General features: G+C 35.3%; 1 protein-coding gene across 2 annotated transcripts in view; it reads right to left on the bottom strand.

The window, feature by feature from the left end:
* The window catches only part of Ten-a (Teneurin-a transmembrane protein), a 486,497-nt gene that overhangs the window by 189,651 nt on the left and 271,698 nt on the right, over nucleotides 1-25,148 (bottom strand). For both annotated transcript variants that reach the window (XM_074109112.1, XM_074109118.1), the window contains exon 7: nucleotides 23,712-23,811. In XM_074109112.1, coding sequence (XP_073965213.1) covers nucleotides 23,712-23,811 — 100 coding nt within the window. The remainder of the gene's footprint in view (nucleotides 1-23,711; nucleotides 23,812-25,148) is intronic.

Here is a 25,148-nt window from a genome sequence, read left to right as displayed (position 1 = left end):
TACGTATTAGCTCAAAATGTCAAGTTAAATATATTAATACCTACATAATGAGTAATCTCAAAGTATTCATGTTCAAAGTTATAAGGAATGTTCAAATTTCGAAATTGTAGAGTATTTTGATGCAACATCCTAAAATACTTCAATGGTTATTAGTGAAGTTTTCGTCAGGACGTCGACCCGTCTGGATTGATGCTTTTCCTGAAAACAAAATATTCTCAAAATGAAGCAAAAATATAAATTGCATTGACGAAAATATTTTCATAAATTTGTAGTTCGTAGCCTTTCTTCTGAGCGCGAACAGAGCGGTGGCGCGCAGTGCGTGTGTTGCAACAGCCGTTGCAAGAAGAAGGGCTACGTATTAGCTCAATATCAAGAAATTATTAAAACTACTAGAGTAAGTCTCAAAGTAGTTTCATGTTCAAAGTTATAAGGAATGTTCAAATTTCGAAATTGTAGAGTATTTGTATGCAACATCCTAATAATTACTTCAAGTGGTTATTAGTGAAGTTTTCGGTTCAGGAGCCGTCGACCCGTCTGGAGTGATGCTTTCAGCTGGAAACTAATATAATTCTCAAAAGTGAGCAAAAATATAAATTGCATTGACTGGAAAATATTTTTCATAATATTTTGTGTTAAACTTTCTAAAATCTCAGTTTTTATCTTGATAGAGAGCCGAACTAAATATAGTTTACATTTAGTTCGGATATCAAGATAATTTGCGTAGAAACTTTTGCTAGGTACCTACTTGCCTTTTACTTCACATTAACTTTAAAAGAAAGAAAGAAAGAAAAAAAGAAGACATTTGTTCACTAATACAAAGACGCACAAATGCTCGTTTGCCATCCAGTCGAATAAAAAAATACAATAAAATTTACACAATTACAAAGAAACCAAAATAATACATGAAAACACACATTACTTGCATGTATCTTAATTAATTACGCTGGCCTGTATCTTAAAAAAAAAAGACGGGCTGACTGATGAACGGACACGCACGGGCGTTTATGGAACCCAAAAAAAAAAACCAAAACAAAGCGATATTACGATATCAATTATTAGCTGCCAGAAACTTCTCTGAAAAGCCAATTCGAAGAATTAATTATTTTACCTTTTGCACACAGTCGAACTATTAAAACTACATCTGCAAGCGACAAGCCAGACGCGTACTTTGTTCGTTAATATTTTAGTGATTGTTTTTCAAAACCTGTCATTAGTTACATTGCTCTATTTTATAAACCATTTAATAGTAATTACAAAACTTTAATTTAGTACTGTTAAAACCGCTTCTGCGTGTCAGCTAGTTTAAACTGAGAATGTTCTCAGCTATCAAAGATGAAATATATGCAAGTAAAAGCGGGTTAAAGTAATTCTTTTTGAACGTTCGGATAAAGAAACCCTTGAATTTTATAGACATCAATCGCTCCCTCGCCTCAAGGGCTGAATCCCTATTTCCAAATAAATTAAAAGAATTCTTATCCTCTGCGGCTTGCCGAGGCTGCTTAATTCAGGTGTTCCATATACGTCTTGCGTAAAAACTCCGTTGCCGTATGGGATTTCGCTTGGCAACGCGCGCTTGCGGATGTATTGGTTAATGTACGTTGGGAATGAAGTTACTTCTATTGTGAATAATTATTTGAGTGTTTGTGTTGATTTTGTAAATGCTTCCAAACCCCAATTTGACTGTATTTTTTTATATAAGTAGGCTGATAAGATAATTTCAGCTCTACGAACCGCGTAATTTTTTCCCCTATTAAAGTGTGTACACGATAAAATCTGGCCATGCATGATCTGGTGTTACTTTGCTAATTTTCAAGCAGTACTTTTTTTAAGTAATTAGTGGTTATAAAACTACATAATAAAAATATAATCATTATACAAAGTTAGCGCGTGCGCCTGTGAGTTTTAGCTTTATGTATTTCACAGTGCCTAAATTATGTTGAACAACGTCTTCTGACGGTCTTTGCTAGGTTTTTTTTAAAAAATACATATATTTCTTAAATTGGACCATCTAATTTATAGCTTATTACATTGTATTTTCACAATAGCTAGCATTTTTCGAATTGACTTCAAATTGAGCAAGTTTGGAAGTGTTTTAACTTTGGTGAATTTGCCTTTTTGACAGAATAATGTGCTTGGATTACAAAGTTTTCCTGACTCCCCCCGAGTAGAAAATAGTTGCATCATGTTTTTTTTTTTGGAAATATGATATCCTGATGAGCTTAAAATAGATAAAAGATTATCAAAAAACGCTATTCAAAGTAATTTAGGCACAGTGAAAGACATAAAGCTAAAACTCACAGATGCTCTAACATTTATTATGATTGTTTGTTTGTTTGTTTGTTTATACTCTTTATTGTACAAAAAGGTTACATAAAAAACTAAAGTGTTAAGTACAAAGGCGGACTTATCCCTGCAGGGATCTCTGCCAGTCAACCTTTGAGTGGTAGAGGAGTAATCAAAAAACAAGGATCGATAAATAGAGCAAAACGTTTGAATAAATATAAATGCATAATAATTATGTAAACCTCAAATACCTAACTATATACAATAAATATACAACACATACATAAACATTAATATACATATAACTTAATATAAAATAAAATACACAAATACACACATTTACATACAATACATAAATAACACAAGTATAAAGGATAATTACTTACTAAATAATTAAGGAACTATAATGTGAGCCATATCTTCTTCAATGCCTCTGTGAACGAGTATACGGAAAAAGATTGCCGGACGGTGATCGGCAACCCATTTTACAACCTAGCCGCATGCATAGAAAAGAATTTGGAGTAGATCTTGGATGAGGTATAAGGAGGTGCTAGAAGGAGATTGGCGCTTGACCGCAAACGATGTTGGCTGCCTTCAGCTAAGTAGCTGAATTGCTCAGAAAGGTATAAAGGAGCCGAAGGATTCAAAAGAATGTTGAAGAGCAATGACAGAATCTGTACGTTTCTGCGGTCCCTGATAGATAGCCATTTAAGTTGCGTGCGAAACTGTGAAACGTGATCGTATTTACGGTCAAAATTGTACGGCGATCAGCTTGTCATTAATTGCCATAACCACTGATTTAAAAAAGCGCTGCTTGAAAATCGTGCAAAGTAACACACTTTATTAAAAATAATTCATCAATAATATGCATATTAATGTTTGGCTTTAAGAAAAAAGCTATCATAACTTTAATTTATTAAAAACTAATATAGTTATTTATTTCATATTTTACGAAAATAATCTTGCCTCGCGTTAGACGCCTCTACCAAACTCACGAGCAACATTTTCTTTCGGATTCAATCAGGCGCTCGCGCCGCACGTGCACGATTTTTGAACGGGCATTTTGTTAAGAGCATTGAAACGTCCACAATATTTTTTAAATGTGAATATCATTTGAGCCGCAGCACCGCAAACTCCGAAATACCATTTTTAAAACTATACCACGTGGAAAATATCGGACTGCACCTTATTCAGTTACAGTCTTTTCTTAAAATTTTCAATGCTGCGCAACATGCTCTTAAAATGTTTTTTTATAGATCTTTTGTACTGAAAAATATATTTCCTTTATTGACTAGGCTAGTTAAATAAGAGGTATTTTTCTTAAATATTTTTTTACACACATAGGTAAGTATCTGCTATAAATTTAAGTATATTTGATAGAAAGTTCAAGAAGAGTCTCATCGCGCGCAACATTTTGTAGATCTTAAAAATATAAATCCAGGTGAAAGTATGGAAAACTAGCTTTTCCTCGCATCTTCACTCGCGCTCAATTGCTATGTAGTACTTTTTTTAATCCTACAAGAACTATACATTATTTCGAGATAAAAAGTAGCCTATATGTTAGTCCAGGGTGTATATTACCTGTATGCCAAACTTCGTGCAAATCCATTCATTCGTTTTTGCGTGAAAGAGTAACAAACATCCAAACAAACATCTATCCATACAAACTTTTGCGTTTATAATATTAGTAAAAAGTAAGATAATCCAACTTAGAAAGTCACAACTCACCTTTTGTTGTTATTATTGTAGAGTTTTTTTAGTCATCATCTACTTACTTATTTAAATAGGTGTGTTTTCCTGCGTATATTTTTTGTTGAAAATAAATATTCCAACAACAACATGGTTCATAAATGTGCCAAGTCTTGATTAGGATAGTGTCTATATAAAAAAATAGAGGAAGGGGGAGGCCTATGTCCAACACTTGACGTCCTACGGTTGAGATGATGATGATAACAAGTAGTAAATTTGGTATACAGTGAAACCTAGACATAGATGTAAGAAAACAATACGATTTAGCTAAAGTCTGGGCTTTTATAGACATCCATATAATTTGTACCGTTGAAAATATTATTATAGAAGTCATCGTTACTATTTTATTATTATAGTTGCTATTTACACGGTTAGGACCACGGTTAAGTCACATATTATGGAATCCCACAAAAGGCCAAATTTTAACGAGTATTCTCATTTTTTTACATCACCGTCTAGGCTTAGCTGTTTATGAGCTATTTTTGATAAATAAATTACTTCAGTCCAGACGTTTATGAAACCATATTTTTGTTGTTTTTTTGTATGTAAGTAATTTTATTCTAATTTCTTCTATGATTATTTTCTGTAGGCAACATGTTCCTTTTGTTTTTTAATTTAGATTTTTGATCGATTATTGATTGATTATTATGGACCATTAGAGAACACTCGTCAAATTAAATAACTTTTTCTAAAGCGGTATGTCGATAGATTTTATAGTTTGGCGAGGAAATTTATATCCATCTATGTATCTACTTATAAGATAAGACATGCCTTTTAAATATGCAAAACCTTGATGAAGTAGAGTAACCTACCTACAGCCTGCGCTTAACTTATTACTAATTAGAAACTATCACTTTCTAAAAAGTTTTTAAGTACCTACCTATCCAATTTTTTTAAACGACAAATTTTCAAGTGCACTTTTGATCTGAGGAACTTTTACAAACTGACAGGTACAAACAAGACGTTTATTGGTTGCGAAAACATAAGACAAAGTATGAAATGAAGAGATTCGATAGGTCGTAGGCAATCGGCGAATTGGTTCAATAGGCGCTCCAACTGGGTCGGAAGCAATTTAAAGTTTTTCCCGAATAAATACCTACGCCAAGTCAAAAATGCTCGCATGCTTTCGAATCTACTCGATTCGGATTGAACTAAAATGGAACGCAATAAAATGAAGAGAAAAAAAGACCAAATTGTTTCTAGGCTGCAGATTAACTTTAAATTTTTAACTGAAATCTAAACGAATAATATTATAACTTCTACTTTAATGGTGCCAAAAAATAGTAATTAATTACTTATCAAAGACTTGTTAAGAAAGATATAAATACTAGGTCAAATAAAAGCTTGTAAAAAGATCTAGATTACAAATTATTCCGTAACAAAGGACCACTTTATTTAGGTATTGCTCATATCATAACCACATATACATATACAATACCTAAAAACAAAAAAGTGTCTAGACAAGGTTTACCAATTAATTAACTTCAAAATGAGAAATATACGAAAATTTAACTGAGATTCTACGGATGCGAAAGTCTGTGGTAAGCAAATAAAGCTATAGCGCTGTCGACGGGCTCCGAAGTACTCGAAATAAATAAATTGGATCTATTGGCGTGGATTGAAAGTTGTTCCTTCCAATAATTACTTCAATATATTTAACCCGAATCTTAAAACTTTACTGAGAAATATAATTGGAAGCTCACTACGGTAGTTTAGTCTATTTGTCTACTCTACATAAATCACACCTGGATTTTACAACAACAAAAAAAACACGTCGTAGATAAGCCTAAGGTTACAGCATTCTGTGAACCGACAACACAACACCATTTTTTCTCTGGTCTTCTTCAGGGTCTCCTGATGGTAAGATATCACCACCGCCCATAGACACCTGCAACACCATGGGGATTGCAGATGCGTTGCCAACCCAGAGGCCTAAGATTGGATACCTCAAGTGCCAGTAATTTTACCGGCTGTCTTACTCTCCACACCGAAACACAACAGTGCAAGCACAGCAGGATTAGCGAGCAAGATGGTGGTAGCAATCCGGGCGGACCTTGCACAAGGTCCCACCATCTGCAAACCATGTTTAAGGATTGTTTAAGTTTTGTGGTAAAACGGTAAAACAATAGTTGGCACATTGTTGTAGAAGCTCGAAAGACATTACCTACACATTGTGCTTTTTTTTTCACGATCACTGCGAGGGTATAAAAAATATTTATCACAAAACAAACAATAAGAATGAATCCAATGACTGCGCTGCTCCCGCCAATTTTAGTTTTTCTTTTGTAACATAATTATTTTTTTAACGTGTCCATTCTTAGTGTGGCCAGTAACCTACGCAACCACATATTTAAAAAATCAAAACGTCATCCTCGTCATGTCCAACCTGCTGCGATGCTGTGGCGTTTTTTCATACTTAAAAAAATTAAAGCATTTTGTGCATATTATGCGTTTAAGATAAAAAACGGCCAAGAGCGTGTCGGACACGCCCAAGATAGAGTTCCATTACGAAAAAGTCAAGTAATATTTTTTTAAGGATTTCGTTTCGTGTGCGTAATCTTCTAAGTTTAGGTATATTTGTATACCTTAGGCTGCTATTTACTCTTAAAATACTAATAATTCTTGTTACTCCTCTCATCTACTCAAAGGTTGACTGGTAGATCCCTTAAAGGGATAAGTCCATCTTTGTAAAAGTATCTCTAAGTTGTCAATTGTATTTTATTTCTGTTATTTTTACAATAAAGAGTTAACATACATACATAATTCTCAATCAATCTTAATCAATCTTAGCCGTTATATATAATTTTCCTTGTAAATTTTATATACCCTTAATTTTTTAAATTTTTCCACCCAACAGGTTAGATTTTAGGGGTAGGGTGACGCTCAATTTTCATGAAAATTTTTCTTTAAAGTTGAATATTTCGCAAACAGTTCACTGAATCGAAACATCATCTTAGCAACCCCGCCCCTGGTTTTAAAATACCTATCCAACTTTACTCCATAATATAGGGTTAATCGAGAAAAAAAATCATCCCCGCTTTAAGTGTATGGGAGGTAGTTAAAAATAAAAATTTTTTAGTGTCGTTTCAGCACGCCGGGAATCAGAATATGAAATACATATACATTGTTGTCGTGTTTTGCGAGCCATAAACAAGCTGTTAAATGTACATATATCAGCAGCAGCAGTTTTGGGTACTGGATTTAGGTTATCTATGGCCACATTTTCGAGCAGTGTCGTGAAAAGTATGTACTTAATTGTGGAATGTAGATTGACATAAAAGAACCATACACATAAAATTGGCATAAAATTTATCTTATATCAATATTATTTATTTAAATATCAATTAACTAAACAACTCATTTACCTCGCCCGCGACTTTGTATGTTTATACGTCTATGGTAGACTAACATGAAAATTGAAATTAAACTATTTGAATATTTATACAGACGTCTGTCTGCAACTTTATAACAGTAGAGATTGTCGAAAGCGAACAAAGGAGGGCGTTGCTAGTCGGCCTTTGAGTCGGTACGAGTTTTCAACGGCTAGCTAACAAAATTGTTCTTTTACCCTTTATACAGTAGTTTTTTGCTGCATAAAGGTGACTCAAAGCGTGACAAAGAGCTTTAGCTGAATGCCAAAAACTTTAAGTAACACGATAAAGTGAATTAGACGGGTGAATTAATGTACATTAGATATTTGATAGAAAGCTTGCAAATATATTTTACAATTCAAAGACATTTTCGGGTTTTTGAAAGTAGTCCTGACGCACGTAATTTTCTTTGAAAAATTTGGACTCCCTTCAATCTTCATCCTAAATGTCTAGGAACCTCATAAACTGACAGAAACCTACACTACATTAGAGTGACTAAAAAAAAATTAATCTTAATACAAAAAAAACAGCTTTTCAAAAGCACTTCTTCCATCTCAGTCTGTTACAGTCGATCTGACAATCTTGTGACGTATGATATTTTACGCACATAGTTTTACCAACAGAAACAAGGTAGGTACAAAATTGGATAGTACCTTCGTTTTAGACTTTTGCGCCCACGGAATAAAAGCCTAAACGAAATATGTTTTTCACTCAAACCACGGAAAAGGGCCGACCTCGAGACAATTTATCAAAAATCAGATTACACAGGAATCTGTCAGGGCGACAAGTCATCAAGCGAACGCTACACCCTTCCTTCGGCTTGGCACCCCGCTATGTTAAAGGCTTATCTCGACTTCTGATAGTTTCACTTTATAAAGCCCTTTACAAAAGTAACTTATTGACTACACGTTTGGTGAGTTTTGAAAAATGATTTTTTTGTACTTATACCGTGCTTACTAACCTGTGCCTACGTGGTTCGACACCACACAATTTTTTTCGAATACTGTGAACGGCTAAACTTACAATAGGAAAATATTGATTTGATTTTACATAGCTATAGATCAAAGTTCTTAGTGACCCACAGAAAAAGAAGAACACATTACAGAAATTTTAAGGCTTAGCAGCACTCCATTGGAACTAACTAGTTTCTCGATGAGAGCTACAGCATAGATGTCGCTAGTGTCGCTGCTTAAGTGACTAAATAAGAATCAAACAAGCTGAGATATGTAGTGCATAGGAGAAATTCGTGTCTGTACTCCTGTCCAGTGGTGGTGTGGCGGTATAGCACGCGGTACGGAATGCTGCAACCTGGGTTCGACTCCCAGCGCTGGTCTGTTTTTCTGGTTTTTCTGTGCATCTATGTTTCAGTTTGTATTTTCGATATGGGTTTTACGGGATGACCGTAAAAGTAACAAAATTTGGAGTTGAAATAAAAAATACAAAAAGACTCAAAAAACCAATCTTAATTTAAGCATCATGTTTCTCACCGACACAGTTAAAAGGAACATAGCTACTTAATCTTTTTTATAAACCTTTTTAATTTTCTTGTGAGTTCCGTTAAGCCACGTTAAGCCTTTCGGGCGCTTATTTTCCAAGAGAATAAACTTAAAAACATGAATATTATTTAAACCTAATTACCCTATCTCGTAATTGCCTTGTTTTGACGTCTACCCTTTGAGAGCTCGTCGGTTATTTCCCGACTCGTCAAAAGATATTAATAACCATCTAAGTCGCCGGCTGTCTTCTTTACCCGCAGCTCGGTCGACGCATCACCCAGGGTTGTCACTTAAGGCGACAACATTAAATTACAATTATTGTCACAATTACAAAATCCTTGTTTACAACAAAGATCACATCGATTTTTCAAGTCCCAAAGGATAAGTTGGTTTGGTAATTTGATCAAGCAATGTAATTTGAAGTTGTCGTTGATAACAATAAAATGTTTACTCAGAGTTCAAATCGAATGCACAAGTTAAAATACATTTTGTTTCTTATACCACCCCTAAGCTTCACCCGCACCCCCACCTCGCGGGTCGTGTTTTTCGCTAATACCCTTTCGGAGATGATAAGATGATGGCTTTACAAGCAAGTAGTAATTACGCTCTTCCAATTAAAGCTCTTGGAAGTGTACTGTCGGGGAGAGAGTCGAGTCACTGCCGCCAGCGGTTCCATTATTTACCAACCTACGGAGTAGATTAGAGTGTTTTATCGACGTGCCATAACAGATTTTGTTGTGTGTAAATGCGCTCGGTATTGGTTAGCCGGTATTGGAGCGAGGCATATATTCGGCTTTGCGGATTTTAGCTTGCGACATAATCCACTTTCCGCGTGAATATTTTGTATAAGCCTTGTTACGTAAGCGTTCATATCCACGCACATACCTATTACTAATGATCCATTTGAAACACGAAATGAAGAAATAAATATTTTCCGCGGAAAAAGGGACGGTTATATTGCATTGTAATATTCTAATTCGGTACTATTTCGAATTATGTAGCTACCCCTTTAGAATAGGGTGCGCTCGTCGGAAGAACGCTTGACGATATAGATACAAACGCTGTTGAAGACTTGGAATCTTTAGTTTCAAATTGAGCTTCTGTCGAAATCAAATCTGTTTGTCTCGAAATCTTTATTTTAAAGTGGCAGTGGAAGTCAGGGCGCCGGCGCTCGGGTGACGCGCGCCCTGTAATTTTCCCGCGGCACTCTGCACCGGGCGTTCGCCAACTAATTTGTCATCCGAATATCAAATTACGCGTGAAATGGCGCGTAACAGTAGACCTGGTGCTCCGATACCAAGGTTTAAAACAAAATTTAATTCACCGTCTGGTTGCAACGTTGTAATTGCAGCGTCCACTGACAACAAGTTTGAATATAATTTCAACCGAATCGACGTTATTTGCTCATAGTTAATTTTTTTATTACTGTTACCATTTTTACTTGAGCTATTATCTATTCTGTGCTTTTACGCAGTGAAATTATGTGTTTTCTTAGACTATATTTACGATTCTTAGTGCAAAGTGGTGCAATTAAACCGCGTGTCGGTGGAACTGTTTCAATATAGTTAGTAAGTATTTAAGTACATGTTTTTATTGCAGAATTGGAATTAATTATGAGAAAAGTTCACATTGAGAGATTGCAAAAAGGTAATTAGGTCGAGCGCCGAATTGTTCAAAGGATGATAATGTTTCAATGAGTAATACGTACGTATAATTTAATAGACCGCGCGTCCCGACGAACCGGCAAATCAAGGGAGTGCAGATTGATGAAAATGGTACGTTCATAAATTGAGTCATATTATCCTCATGATTTTCCGGTGCCCCTGTTATTATTGCGTGCCCTTGTATTCCGACAGCCGATGAGGATTCATTACGGCGAGTCTTGGGGGCCGGTCGGAAGATTTTACGATGCGCCAAGTGAAAGCCATTTCATGCACACGCGGGGTTGCTATGGAAAGTGCGTAATGATCGCCCAACGTTTCGTCCGGGATAACGGTCTTGTACTGACATTAATAACTAGTCATTTACCAGGAATGATATTGCATTAATGCTTGAGCAACGCTTTCGATCTCACTTGTTGATAGATTAACGTAGGAAGGCAATATAATTCTAGCTAATAATTAATACATTGACAACTAGCTTCAGGAATTACATACATACGTTATGTTCTGTTCATGCATATCTATATGTACAGTACGTATTAATGACCTACTCAAAATGGCATTTTAATGTAATGTAATGAATACTGGCTAACACAAAGATAGTTAATAGCCGTGAATTTCGCTGCCTACAAGAATGAGTTAACCTCCTTAAAGCACTGATACCTTCAAACCATTTTAAAATCCAGCTATACTCGTATTAACCTGTATTCTTAAAAACGCAACACTCACAGCTTAACAGGTCTTCCTGTTTGCCGGCGAACCGTAGCTAGGGGTAGTTCACTAACTAAGGATTATGTGTTCAGAAACGGCGCAAGACGTAATGGTACCTAATTAATAACGTCTATCATATCTCTATTGCTATATTCGCTGCATGCTGCGAGGGGCTTAGCGTAAGAGGATTGGTTATGGACGCATGATTTGTTCTGATCGTTAGCGAACGATTTTTTATGCTGTAGGTACTAGCGATTACTGTGAACAATGAATACAATACAATACAAAGACTCTTTATTGTACACCTGACATAGTAAGCGATACAGAAAACACATACACAGAGAAAAAAAATTACAAGGTGAGCAATAGGCGGCCTTATCGCTTAAGAGCGATCTCTTCCAGGCAACCTTTTTTACAGAAAGAAGGAAGGACTAGTTTACAACAGAATTTGAATTGTGGATCTCTGTATTACTTTCTTTTAGGTTATATACCTACTATAATTTGTCTTAAATTTTAAAAATAAATTTGTCAATTTGTACAATTAAGTGCAAAAATTCTATTCGAACCAGCTAAAATGTGTATCGCGGCTTTATTACATCGGAATATGAGTTTGTGGTACTTATATATTAAAAAAATACCATTGTCTAACAAACATATTCACAAACATTTTCATTTTTAATTATTAGATACTAGATAAAAAATCGAAAGTGATCATAATTTAAAATTATATTGCATCTGACATAAGTGCCTAGTATTTGGTCCGGTTTCTGTTTCCGACATTTCAGAACCCTGGTTGCATTTTAATAATGAACAAACATGACAATAACGGCAAATGATTCTCCATTCTGTTATTTCGATTAAATGCCTCATAATTAGCAATATGATTGAACGTCACAAGTAATCAATATGCTTGACGTGTTCCATGTCGATTGTGGCTGGACAATGGCAGGGCGAGCGCCCACCGAACATGAGGCCTCCATACCTAACTGCGCGTGGCTATTATGAACTATTGTTCTCCTGAATATAACGAAAAATACACCTCAATTTCATTAACGAAGGCATGCATTCATGTTCAACTGGAATTTGTATCTGTAGATTTGTGCGGGCATAAAGGCATGTGGCATAAATACATTCGAAAGCGAAGTAGCTTTTTTTAGTTTTGAATATTTTGTGATAAAAATGTCTTGAGTTAGCGTCAGTTGCATCAAGTTACTATAACATCAACCAATGTCAAGCCGAAGGTCACTGTTTAACGAATTCGGAATCACAATCTTTTCACCACTTCTTTCTGGCACACGGTTTAGGGTGAGGGTAGAAAGAAAAGAAGAAAAGAGCGGTGAATTCGATCGCCAGCACTCGGGCGTCAGAGAATTTCGGCCACTGAAGTCAAATTTTCCGATTTATTTTTTGTCGTCTGTGGCCGATCGTGGCATTCAAAAGGTTAATACTTAACTGAGAATAACTCACACGCAGAAGCGCTAATGACTATCAGCTACCACTGTCTAGTAGTATCTAATATACTCGTAGATGTAATATATTCCTTTGAGTGAATTTATTTATTTATTTATTAAGTACCTAATGAAAAAATACATTATAAATACATGTCAGGTAATTATAAGAAATTCACAAAAGGATCGTCAAATTATATACAAACATAATAATAATAATAGGTATATGATAGTGGTACATTACAATACATTGTTAGCCAAAATAAAATTAGAATTAAATTTAAAAATAATAGTAATAATAATCAAGGGTAAAACATGGAAAAAAAGTTAAAATTAGGTACAATGTCAAGACGATAAAATTAAATATAAAAAAATGGTCTACAACAACAGGACAAAATATGTCAATAATTAAAACAATAAAAAATATACAGTCACACAATGTGGAAATGGAAATGTCGAATTACAATTAAATATACTTAAGAAGAAAAATAACAAATAAAATATAAACAAAATGGTACTTATTCTTGTTGATTTAAATTGATTTGGGTATAAGTAACTGCTAAAGCATGACAAAAGAGAACTTACGTTCTCTGTCGCAATATTCACGATCATTTTTGATTTTCTTTATGTTTCATACCCGATAAATATTCACGAAGCAACGAAGGTACCTAGTTCACGTGGTATTTCAATGACTGATTTTGGGGCTTTGTTCCAATTGCGAATTGTTCATGCAAATGATCTTACCGACCTGTCAGGCTCTGCAAAATAGTATATTCAAATTTGTTGGGATAACTAAAATCAGAACCCGAAGTTAATCATAATAGAGCCCCAGGTGGCGCCACTACAAATTCCGATGCAGCCACGTGAAATAACGTTTCCCTCGAAATCATATCAAAATATATCAAGAGTTTAAAGTGGTGGAAAAACTCCATGGTGAATTTATTACCCGTGGAAAGATACAATACAATTTAATCATCTACGCACACGCACTTTCTGGTCCTAAAAGCAACGGCCCGTGATAAAAGCAATTAAAACTTTAACAACATCAACTCGCTGCTTTTACCGAATTATTAGACGTTAAATTAACGTAATGAACTTATTTCTCTATTTTTGTTTGTTTAGGTACAGCAATTATATGTTCAAAGACGAATTCAAGTGACTTTTGATACAACATTTTATCATCTTAAGTATATCACAAGTAATTACAAGTTATAATAACTAATGATATATAAAAATAAGTTCTGTTCAATATTGCTTGTGTATTGCTTGCAAGTAATCCGCATTTGACAAGCATTTAAAAGTTCGGGCAGGTTTGTAGCCGTCATAATAATTATTATGTAGATTGGAGATAGTTTTTGTTGAAATGAACCACAACAATAATAAACATCCGTCATCATTTTGTTGTTTATTTGACCAATTATTTTATAATTAATTTATTTTTAAACATAAAACTAATATAACTCCGCCATGCTTGTAGTAAGACCCGTGTACCTATATGTTTTAATTAAATCAAATTAGTTAAATAAAAACAAAGTTGTTTGCTAAATGGAACAGTCTCAATCCTACTGATGAAATTGAACCAGCCCCTTTTATGTATCTATTTTTAACTATCCGAGTGTTCCTTTAGCGTTATTACAACGGAAAAAGGATTTCCTAGCCCTAAACTGGTATTTTAATATGATGTTAACCTACATAAACCAGTCCGCGTTATTGGTATTTACAAAGTTTTCCGTTGCGAAGCAATTTTGTTTTTAGCTTTTATGACAGATAATTTGTCAAGGGTAGCTGTGCGCAAGTCAAAGATAATTTATCTGTCTCAAGCGCTTTATTTATTGCGACGCGTTCGCATCTTTGTTGAGCCCCTTAAAGTTGGTGGTTAATGGAGCTACTTGAGGCAGAGACGTCACTCACTTTTGCTGGCGGCTCGGCCGGGTGTGAAGCGTGTGGTCAGCTTACTACTGAAACCCGCCTTATTTTTGCTTCCATTCAAGAGAAGGGCTGATGGAAAACGAATGAACAGAGTTTATGTCTCGCGAATGAACTCGTGTCTTAAGATGGTGACAGGCCAACTAAATCTTTGATAACGGCCGTAGGTATTATAATAATATGAAGTTATCTAAAAGGTTCTTAGAAGTTACAGCTTTAGTTATCGTGTTCTTACTCGTATTTGAAATTAATAGAAACAAAATACGTAGTTTGAAGAAATCTAAGACTGTCGTTATTTTATTATGTATAACGCAAATCATCATTCTAAATAACAGTTGCAATCAAAAAACCAATTGTTTTTTTTTTAATTTTAGAAACACGTGCATAAGGATTTAGAGGATTAAAAAAGGGAAGTATAATTCAATTAGTGAAAACTTCATTGTTTGCTTATCTGTGGGCTTCCATTACCTTATAAAAAGGGGGGTAATTATGATTGATGACAGAATATGATTCGTATCCACTTAACACATCGTAAAAGGGGTTATTTTATTGCGTCCTCCTGTTCCTGCGAGGTCAATGACTAATGAACATAGTGACTCGACTGTTTTAAAGTACCTATGTAGTTGTTTTATAATGAACGAGGGATCACGCTTAAAACACTCGGAACGATAAGCCACTTGAAAAACATCTGCTTTTATAACGTTAATCACGTTTTTAATTATAGTTATCTCGCTCATAAATTCTACGATGGGCGTATTCAATATAGACTTTTATGCTAAAACTAAACATTAAAAGATCCAAGTTAATTATAAATCTAAGACACTTGTAACGTTTTATTGAATCCTTTTCTGAATAATGCGTTAAATTAATTTGTTTAACATTGTACATATTTTGCAGACGAACTCCTACATATGAAATTAAATTTCTAAAAATAAATGGAATATCAAACGAAAAATAACCATGAATCCTGAGAAGAAAATGTGAAATAAATTAACTATCACTGGAAAATTTGCTCTTTAGGGTTATCCGAAGCTGATATATTATTAAGGTTCAATTTGAAAGCTAACTCGTTTAGAAATGACGGTCTTGTATCGTGAATAAGCAATATGTGTGGGCGTATGGTCGGCTCCCTTATAATATTAATGACTAGGCTGTTGCATGCTCTTACACGCTCTTCCTACGGTTTTAGTATATAGCAAATACCCTTAGGTACCTACCTACCAGTAAACCTAGCTAACAAGGAAAGGTACACAACTGTCCGGCTCCGATTTGTTTTATTTTTATAATTAATTAATTATGTTAGAGAGTAGTCTAAAATAACGGACACGTATTGTTTTTTAGCTGCCAAAACTCAATTTATTCGGAGAAATTGACCTCCAAATTACTAAAAAGTGAGCAAACCTCTACCTTCTCTAGAAAGTGCTGTGAAAGCCAATAGCTAGTTAATTACTGGCTTGATTATATGTTGGAGATCATGAAAGAACAATGGACCAATGATTCGGCTCAAACTTACATTATACAAAAAATAAAAATCGGTCAAGTGCGAGTGCGAGTGACTCGCGCATGAAGGGTTCCGCACCTCCGTACAATGTTTTAAAAACAAATAATTCAGTAATAATTTTTTGTAAAAAAATCTAATACAAGCTTTTTTGTTGGCGGTACTTTTTTGTTGGCGGTACTTTTTTGCCCCTGGTTACCAAAGTAGGTAGTCATCAAGAAGAATCAAATGAAACCAAAATCGATGCGGTCGTGTCGTTAAATTTTATTACAGAGTTCCTATGGCCAACATGTAACTTCATCATCAGATCAGCTCTACGTCATAATAATATTGAATTATAATCGGATTTATACATGCATGCAAAATTCCAGCTCAATCGGTTGAAGATATCCACTTCAAATTTAAGTTGAAATATTAATTCCACCCGAACAAACATAACTACGAGTAGTTACATTATATTACAAGTTAATAAAAACATATCACCAAAATCTAAGCACTAGGTGCAAGTATTTTGAATAAAGAACAATTTTAAATTCTCATCCTCTTTGGCTGTCGCCGGGCGGGTACTTATTATGAATTAGTGAATAAATCATAACCTGATTTTAAATTTTGACCTTGTAAATAAATAGTGTTACTTAGTATGAATTACAACGGACCTTTTTTAGTGTAAAAAAACATTAAATACAGCGGCTGTGAGTGCTTAATTGAAGTTGGCTTTTGTGAAGTGTGTGAAGTGTGTGTCGGAGGTTAGTGGATCATAAATTGTTATTTAGTCTTAATGCTGCACAAAAAATAAACCACGGTCTTAGAGACAATTATTATAATTATCGAAGATTTTATAAAAGAGCACTAATAAAATCACAAATTAATAAGTAGTTAAACATTTAACAACATTGGGTCACGGGTGTTGCCCGTAGCAACTGACGGCCGTCATCTTGGCAGCGTAGCAACCAAAAACCGCTGAATGAAACACGTTTCTTGTATGACGACCCCCTTTAATTTGTAACTTTATTTTATTTACGTCATTTGTTGTTTTAGCGGCCACTGTAATACATAATCTGTGAAAATTTCAAGTGCCTAGCTATTACGGCTCAAGAGATAGAGCCCTGTGACAGACGGACAGACCGACAGACAGCGGAGTCTCAGTAATAGGGTTCCGTTGGCACACTTTGGGTACGAAACCCTAAAAACACCCTTGAAAGTTTTCGTTCAGATCGCTTTTTTGTGAAATATGAGTTGGAACCGAAATAACAAAACACCGGTCCAATATTTTTTCATGTTCTCCAACATATAATCAAGCCAGTAATTAACTACCTAGCTATTTGCTAAAAAAAAATACGTGTCCGTTATTTTAGACTACTTTCCGGGCACATATTTGTGTGAAATGTATAATATAAATTTGAGTATGTACTCGAATTTCTTTATATTAGTAAGTTTGTCCGTTTTTTTTTAAATTGCAAGTTCGAATTGAGACCCTGTGTTCAAGACGCCATAAGTCACATCTTACATTATTCTACCACACGGCTTTTCATTGAAAGTAAACATTTCAATAAGCACTAAAAACTGAAAAAGCAAGAGAAGGCGACTAAACACAGAATTCCTGTGACAATTCAAAGGCTACTTTGCAAAAATGCATTGAAAGGAGTAAATCGAATTGGCCATAATGCCATTGCGATAGTAACACAAAGCGACACCGTGGCACCTCTCGCCGTGCCGTCCCGGCTAAATTGACTGTGCTATTTCGGAGAAGCCAATTTTATCAGCCGAATTAAACGTAAAATGTATATTTTTTTAATCTTTGACTGAAGTGGATACAAAAGAATTATTTTATGAAGCTGTATTGTTTGTCACATTTTATTCAGTTAAGGTAAATAAAGATAGCGATAGAATGAGATGGAATGTTTTGTGGTAGAATAAAAAGGCACATCAGCTTTATTTTCACATCGAAATGAAATTTTGAGGTGTTCTGAGCTTCGATTAAATTCATTTCACCCCTCCCACCCATCCACCTTACTACTTGAGAAGTGTCAAAATACTCAAAGTAAAAAAAGCGGTCAAGTGCGAGTTGGACTCGCCCATGAAGGGTTCCGTAGCAGCAAGTAACATAATATAAAAGATTCCTTTACTTTACGATTTATGACGTATTAAAAAAAATACTTACTAGATCTCGTTCAAACCAATTTTCGGTGGAAGTTTGCATGGTAATGTACATTATATATTTTTTTAGTTTTATCATTCTGTTAAGTTACAAGATGGGGGGGACACACATTTTACCACTTTGGAAATGTCTCTCGTGCAAACTATTCAGTTTAGAAAAAAAATATTAGAAACCTCTATAGAATTTTTGATGACCTATCCATAGATACCCTACATATGGGTTTGAAGAAAAAAAAATATTTAAGTTTCAGTTGTGAAAATCTTAATGCGGTTCACAGAATACATCTACTTACCAAGTTTCAACAGTATAGTTCAGTACAGTACAGTAGTAGTTCAGTAACAGTTTCGGAAAAAAGTGGCTGTGACATACGGACGGACAGACAGACAGATAGACATGACGAATCCATAAGGGTTCCATTTTTACTATTTGGCTACGGAACCCTAAAAATAATAATGAACAAAATACGGGTATTTTGATATATTATGAATTTTGAGTTAAATGAAACTCTTATTCAGTCAAATTTTTTGATTGTGTAATCCAGGGGTCTTCAAACTTTTTGACTCAAGGGCCACACTGCATTTAAATTCGTGCGGGCCAAGACTTTGACTGGTTATGGGGGTAATACATTAGTTAAGTAGATTTAGGGCCTGTTTCACCACTTGTCGACTAACTTTAAGTGACGGATATCAGTGATGCCGTCTCTGTTTATTTTGTCCGAATAAACAAAGACGGCATTACTTTTATCTGACACTTAAAGTTAGTCGACAAGTGGTGAAACAGGTCCTTAGTCTTCAGGGGGTACCAAGATACGAGTAAAGTATAAGGAACGCACTTGGTGTTGATTATGTTCATGAGTCTATCTATGATTATGACCAATTACCTCCCGCTTTCTTTCCGCGGGTCGGATTAGTGGGGCTCGCGGGCCGTAGTTTGGCGACCCCTGGTGTAATCTATCGATTCGTTTTGTTTAAGTTAGGTTAGGTTTACCTTGTAAATTTGTCAGAAACTATATGAGTTAGGTTACGTTTGTTTTATAAATAGCAATTCTGAACAATTAATGGACTCAAGGAAAAAATTGACACGGCAATCAATACTATACAATAGGTACAGTATGACAAACATTACATTATGACTTAAAACATTTATGCGAGTCCACGTGGACCCTATATTAAATGACCATTATGTATTTTCATAACTATACTTTACTTCATGTAATTTAATACTACTTACTACGTATTGTATTTACTAATTACTACGTCTACATTCTGCACCTCCATGACCAGCCTATTTATTTGAATGTATGTGGTTAGTGTGTGAATAGGGACAGTAAAGCATTTCCATGTCACGTGGCAAGCTCACATTGCACGCCGACTGCAAATACCACCTACATAGATACTGTAAGTACTGGAATGTCCACACGAATTGGGTCATGTACTCGTAAGTCACGGTACGAAATTAACCGCTTTAATTTATCTATCCTTAAAACCCAAGTTACTAACTGTACTCGTTGGTAGTGCTGATTATAGAATTCGATTTTAGTTGTAACTTTAAAACTAAGATTAGTTTTGAACAAAAATATTTAAGCATGTGGGTCTAAACAAGACGCCCTGGCGAAAGTGATAAAAGACCAATTTATTGCTACAAAACTACCGCTTAAATACTACGAAGATAATTTAGTGCTTTCACTGAGCTATGTTTATTATTTCTGACTTGACGAATTGTACAAAGACTAGGTACCTCTAAATTTCGCGGATAATTTTTTATATCTAGTATTTAATAACATAGTTGGTCGCTATTAAATGTGAAAAAAATGTTAAGATTTTAAATTATCACAATAAATGCAAAATGAATGGTCGCGGTGAGTAACCTAAACATGTTTATTTTAGTTTCAGCGCTAAAACAAGGCCCGAGAGCAGAGTACGCGTGCATCGGACGTTCCGCCGGCTAGCTTCATTCCTACCTAGCCAAGTTAATTGTATAAAATTATGACGTCACTGGGGATGCCAGCTCGCTAGCTCAGGTGAAGTTGAAACGTATGCAGTTTCTGAACTTTTCAGTAATTTGATCCTATTTTATTCTCTGTAATGAAGTAATTTTCGAAGAGTTTTGTAAAATACCTGCGAGGCAAGATTACAAAATATTTGAAATTGAACCTTGTCTTTACTATTCATAATCTTCGTGCATAAACTCGAATACTTTTTATTAAGGGGAGGTAAATAGCTACCGCTTAACAAAATTGATCACCGTAAATTTCTCCCAAGAAGCATATAGCATTATTTTATGTTACTAAAACTTGAAAAGCTTGAAACTTCCGTCTTTGAAGGAATCGCAGAAATTAAATTTCATTGCGCTTAAAAGAGAAAATAAAATTGCTTTTACATTTTTAGTTTGGATGGAACGGGTAAGCAAATTTGGTTGAATGTAGGTACGTAGTGCGGGCGAAACAGTGGGTAAAGTGCAGGTATAAAGAGTTGGAAAAAAGTGGACACGGGGCTCGTTGAGAGAGGAACACGTTCGCTGAGGAGTAATGCATTTTGCGACGTTTGCCGGCGCTTGCTGATGACATTTGTTAATTGCGCTTCTTAAATTACACTAACTGAAACTGCTAGTTCTAAACTTGGCTCGCGGGGGTTGTTCCAACGTTGCAGCCACTGAATAATACGTTGAATTTATTAACTTGCCTGTTTTACTAGAATTATTATTTAAATCTTCAGTTACATTAAGCTGGTTTTAATTTTACATTCATATCATGACATTAGGTATTCTTTTGTTTAAATATCAACGACGTTTTACGAGATTTCTGAACAATGGCCGAGATATTTTAAAACTGCCTTTCACTTCACATTGGAAAAATTATAGCGGACTTATCACGCTAGTAATATTTACCTCGACGTTTCGACCACATTGCATTGTTTGATGAGTCCCGTGTTTAGTATTATCTAGCTATGAGTGAAAAGTTTAAAATATTATATTAGGAAAAATATTTTTCGATGACAAGACCATATGAAAACGAAAACTAAAAAGGTATTTAAAAAGACGATACATAAAAATTCACAAATAGGTAAACTGTTCTGTAAACGAAATATCCCAGGTACTTTTATTTTATGAAGATAACAATACTCCATCATGCAAAATATCGTAACCGATTTAGATGAAATTTGGGATTGAGATAGTTAAAGTCCCGCGGGAGGGCATAGAATAGTTTTTATCCTGGAAAAGCATTTACATAATATTATGTAGTTCTGTAGGGGCGACGCTCAATTTTGACAAAAATTTGCACTTTAAAGTTAAATAATACGCACTGTATCAAAAATCGTCTTCACAACTTTTTAACAACATCCCACAGTTTAAGCTTAGTCGAGAAAAAAAAATTACCCCCCTTTTGTATGGGTGTCATCATCCCAGCCTATATACGTCCCACTGCTGAGCACAGCAATATTTTTTCTACATTTTGTTTTATTATTCTGTCGGTATAATTGCTATTAGGTCCATGCAAAATTATAGCTTTCTAGCACTAATAGTTTCTAAGCAAAACCGCAGACGGACGGCTGACGATGACGGACGCACACGCACAGACATACATGGCGAAACTATAAGGATTACGTTATTGCCATTTTGGCTACGGAATCCTAAAAATGAAAATATTATTAATTTAAAACTAAAAGTGATTTTCTCACGCTTAAGTTTTAAATTAATAATGCAGGGCGTCTCTTCTTCTACCGAGAAGCGGTGAGCGGCGAGGGTGTATCAATTTTTTATTAGATTCCAGATTAACCTTAAAAGGAATCTATAACTTGATATAATTGAGGGCCAGAAGAGGGCTGCATGCTATTATATTCAATTGCGGACCACACTGTCGATTTCATTTAGTTTGACACGTGGAAATTTGTCTCGTCTCGCTGTCGTTTGCCGCCGCCTATTCAATGCGCTGTCGGAATGCAGGGCATTCCCGATCCTTTTGATGAGAGCTAAGATTAATTTCGGAGGGTTTGAAGAGCTCAAAGCTCAAAGGAAATTTTAGAATATAAGTGCATTAATAAAGATTTTTTTCCAGCCTCTCGATAGGCACTCTGTCATCGCAAAAAATGTCTTTATTAAATTTGTTATGGGCTTTTACCAGCAGACCCTTACGATTGATTTAATTTTAAAGTTAAAGGTAAAAAGCCTAATGCTTTTATTTTATTTCTATTCAATTTGGGTCGTCAATTAGAGCTTTTGATTAAGGTGGGTGGTTATTTTGGGTTGAAACTTGGTAGGAAAATATATATTTAAGACGCAATTTAAACAAAGTAAGATTTTCTTACAGCCCACATGCCCTTAATTTGAAACGGGCCATGGAAAAAGTTATGTTATTAAATATTTTTGATTTTAAGATTTTAAGAGACATTCATAAGGTCACAGACGTGATGAATGGAGTGAAATTGACATGATACATAAGAGAAATATCAAACTGAATCACTTTTTAACCTTCTTTTGCCAAATATGTATATGAATCAAAGATCTCTTGGAAAATTAACTTCAACTGACCTGTTGAGGTTCCCCTTGTTTCATGTTGTGTTGGAGTCAGTTTGATATTTCTCTTATGTATCATCTCAATGTCACTCCACTTATCACGTTTGTGACTGTTATATTTTGATCTTTAAAATGACTACTAACCAAATGTTTAATTATAATGTTGAAAAGAAGCTGAGTCAAAACTTAATAATTTAATTCTGCGAAAGCGTCGTGCCATGAAAGTAAGATTCCACGAGAGGTCGCAAAAGCGCGGATTATACTCGCAGACGTTCGCATGCCAGGGGGGCCACTATGAAATTCGAAAATCGAAGTACGTATCGTACCGTCCCTTGCACTCTCGTATTAAATGATATAAGCGTTAGTGGAACGCCACACCATAGTAGGGGATTAGAGATCCTGACACTCGTCTCACCTAGAGGGAGGTTCTACCAAAGTTACAGCGATCACGGAGTGGATGACCATGAATGAGCAGCTTCTGTAAAGTGCGAGGGTGTCCAGCGAGTTCAATCCGATGTCTTAGAGCTCCCAAACTACAATAGCGAGGGCCACGGAGAGGATTTTAGTCCTTGCTGAGCTGCCGCTTGACGGCTTGCCTTCTCTCCGATAAACTTTAAAAACTATCAGGGGGCATCACTATTTGACACTATATACAAATTATAGAACTATGGAGGGTAGAGGTAAAGGATAACTTATCTTTACAGACGAAACTGTCCGTGCAATAGTTGACGCTACGGGCGCTACAGTAGAAAATAAATAAATTTAAAAATTATATAGGTAACATGTTGAATAAAAAAATACGTACTGCAACAGTCCTTCCGATAAAAAAGGATTTTAATACGTAAGGATCCTAGCCTCAAAAAAGGTTTGGTCGTCAATTAACTGATATGAGTATAACCTGTGATGGCTGGAGCTGGAATGTCCGGTGGTGGAACTGGACATGGGCGAGCGCGCGGGGTATGCGCCCGCGCCGTGCCCGCCCTCCGACATCACGAACTCTGCAACAATACAAACAACAATATTAACTTTTTTTATACTTAAATCAGCCGTAAAAACTTCAAACCAGTGTATGTATATAATAACCCTCCTTCGGGCACCCGGGTAAAAATATACCGGCCAAGTGCGAGTCGGACTCGCGCATGAAGGGTTCCGTAGCATTATCTGTAAAACATTAAACATTAGCAAAAAACGACAAAAATCACGTTTACTGTATGGGAGTCCCCTTAAATATTTATTTTATTTTAATTTAGTTATTTATTTTTAAAGTGAATATACAACTAAATATTCTGTGAATATTTCAAGCGGATACATGCTGTCAGTATAAATATCGAGCAAATAACGACAAAAAAATCACGTTCGTTGAATGGGAGCCCCCTCACATATTTGTTTTATTCTGTTTTTAGTATTTATATTCAAGTATCTAGCTGTTACGGCTTAAGAGATAGATCCCTGTGACAGACGGACGGACAGACAGACAGCCAGACAGCGGAGTCTCAGTAATAGGGTTCCGTTGGCAACCTTTGGGTACGGAACCCTAAAAGTATAAGTAGTATTGGATTTGTGTCCACGATTCGTATAACGAAGAAATCGTACACGCAACGATTCATGTGAAACTATAGCTCAAACTTACTTAGAGCTTTTTTGTGAGGGAAGGGCATCATGAGGAAATATGCAAACCACCTGTAAAGCAGGCATTATAAAAATACAATCTATGTATTTAGATAATTTAGAGGAAGTACACAAGCTTTTGCGCGGCCTCAAAAATACGTATTCTAATATTTCGATGGCCCCTAGTAACTAAATCATCGAAACTTTTACAATGCGTGTAATGTATTAATAACCCAATAATAAACCAATTACGCTAGTAATAAAAAAAATGTTAATTTTGACTTTCGATGATTTACGTAGGGGCCATCGATTTATTTATTTATTATGGTCTATGGCCCATTGTGTGACTGGCAGCGCGACGAGCGATTTCTCTCGCGAAGAGATAATAGAAGACAGACAGAGTTACTTTGGCATTTGTAATATTAGTAAGGGTTAATGTCAACTAGTTTTTTCTGTTTCGTGGTTAATTTCGTCTTCATATTTCCTGTCAAAGTTAAATCTCAGGTTACTCAAAAACGATGACGGTAACTATTATAATATTTGTTAAATTAAAAAAGAAAATGTTTTGGCAACATTAGCCATTCAATTCCCATGCCGCTGATACAGTACTATTCTTTGACCCGGACTCTAAATCCGACTTATATTATTTTGCTTTGTAAGCGCTGCTCTGCATTCGCAAACAAGCGATTTATTCTAAAGAACTCTGAGGAAGATGTCCCATTTAAAA

Source organism: Choristoneura fumiferana, chromosome 2 (genome assembly GCF_025370935.1).
Source record: "Choristoneura fumiferana chromosome 2, NRCan_CFum_1, whole genome shotgun sequence".
NCBI classification, from domain to species: domain Eukaryota; kingdom Metazoa; phylum Arthropoda; class Insecta; order Lepidoptera; family Tortricidae; genus Choristoneura; species Choristoneura fumiferana.
The sequence above is the reverse complement of the archived record's forward strand: the minus strand, read 5'-3'. Positions and strand labels throughout refer to the sequence as shown.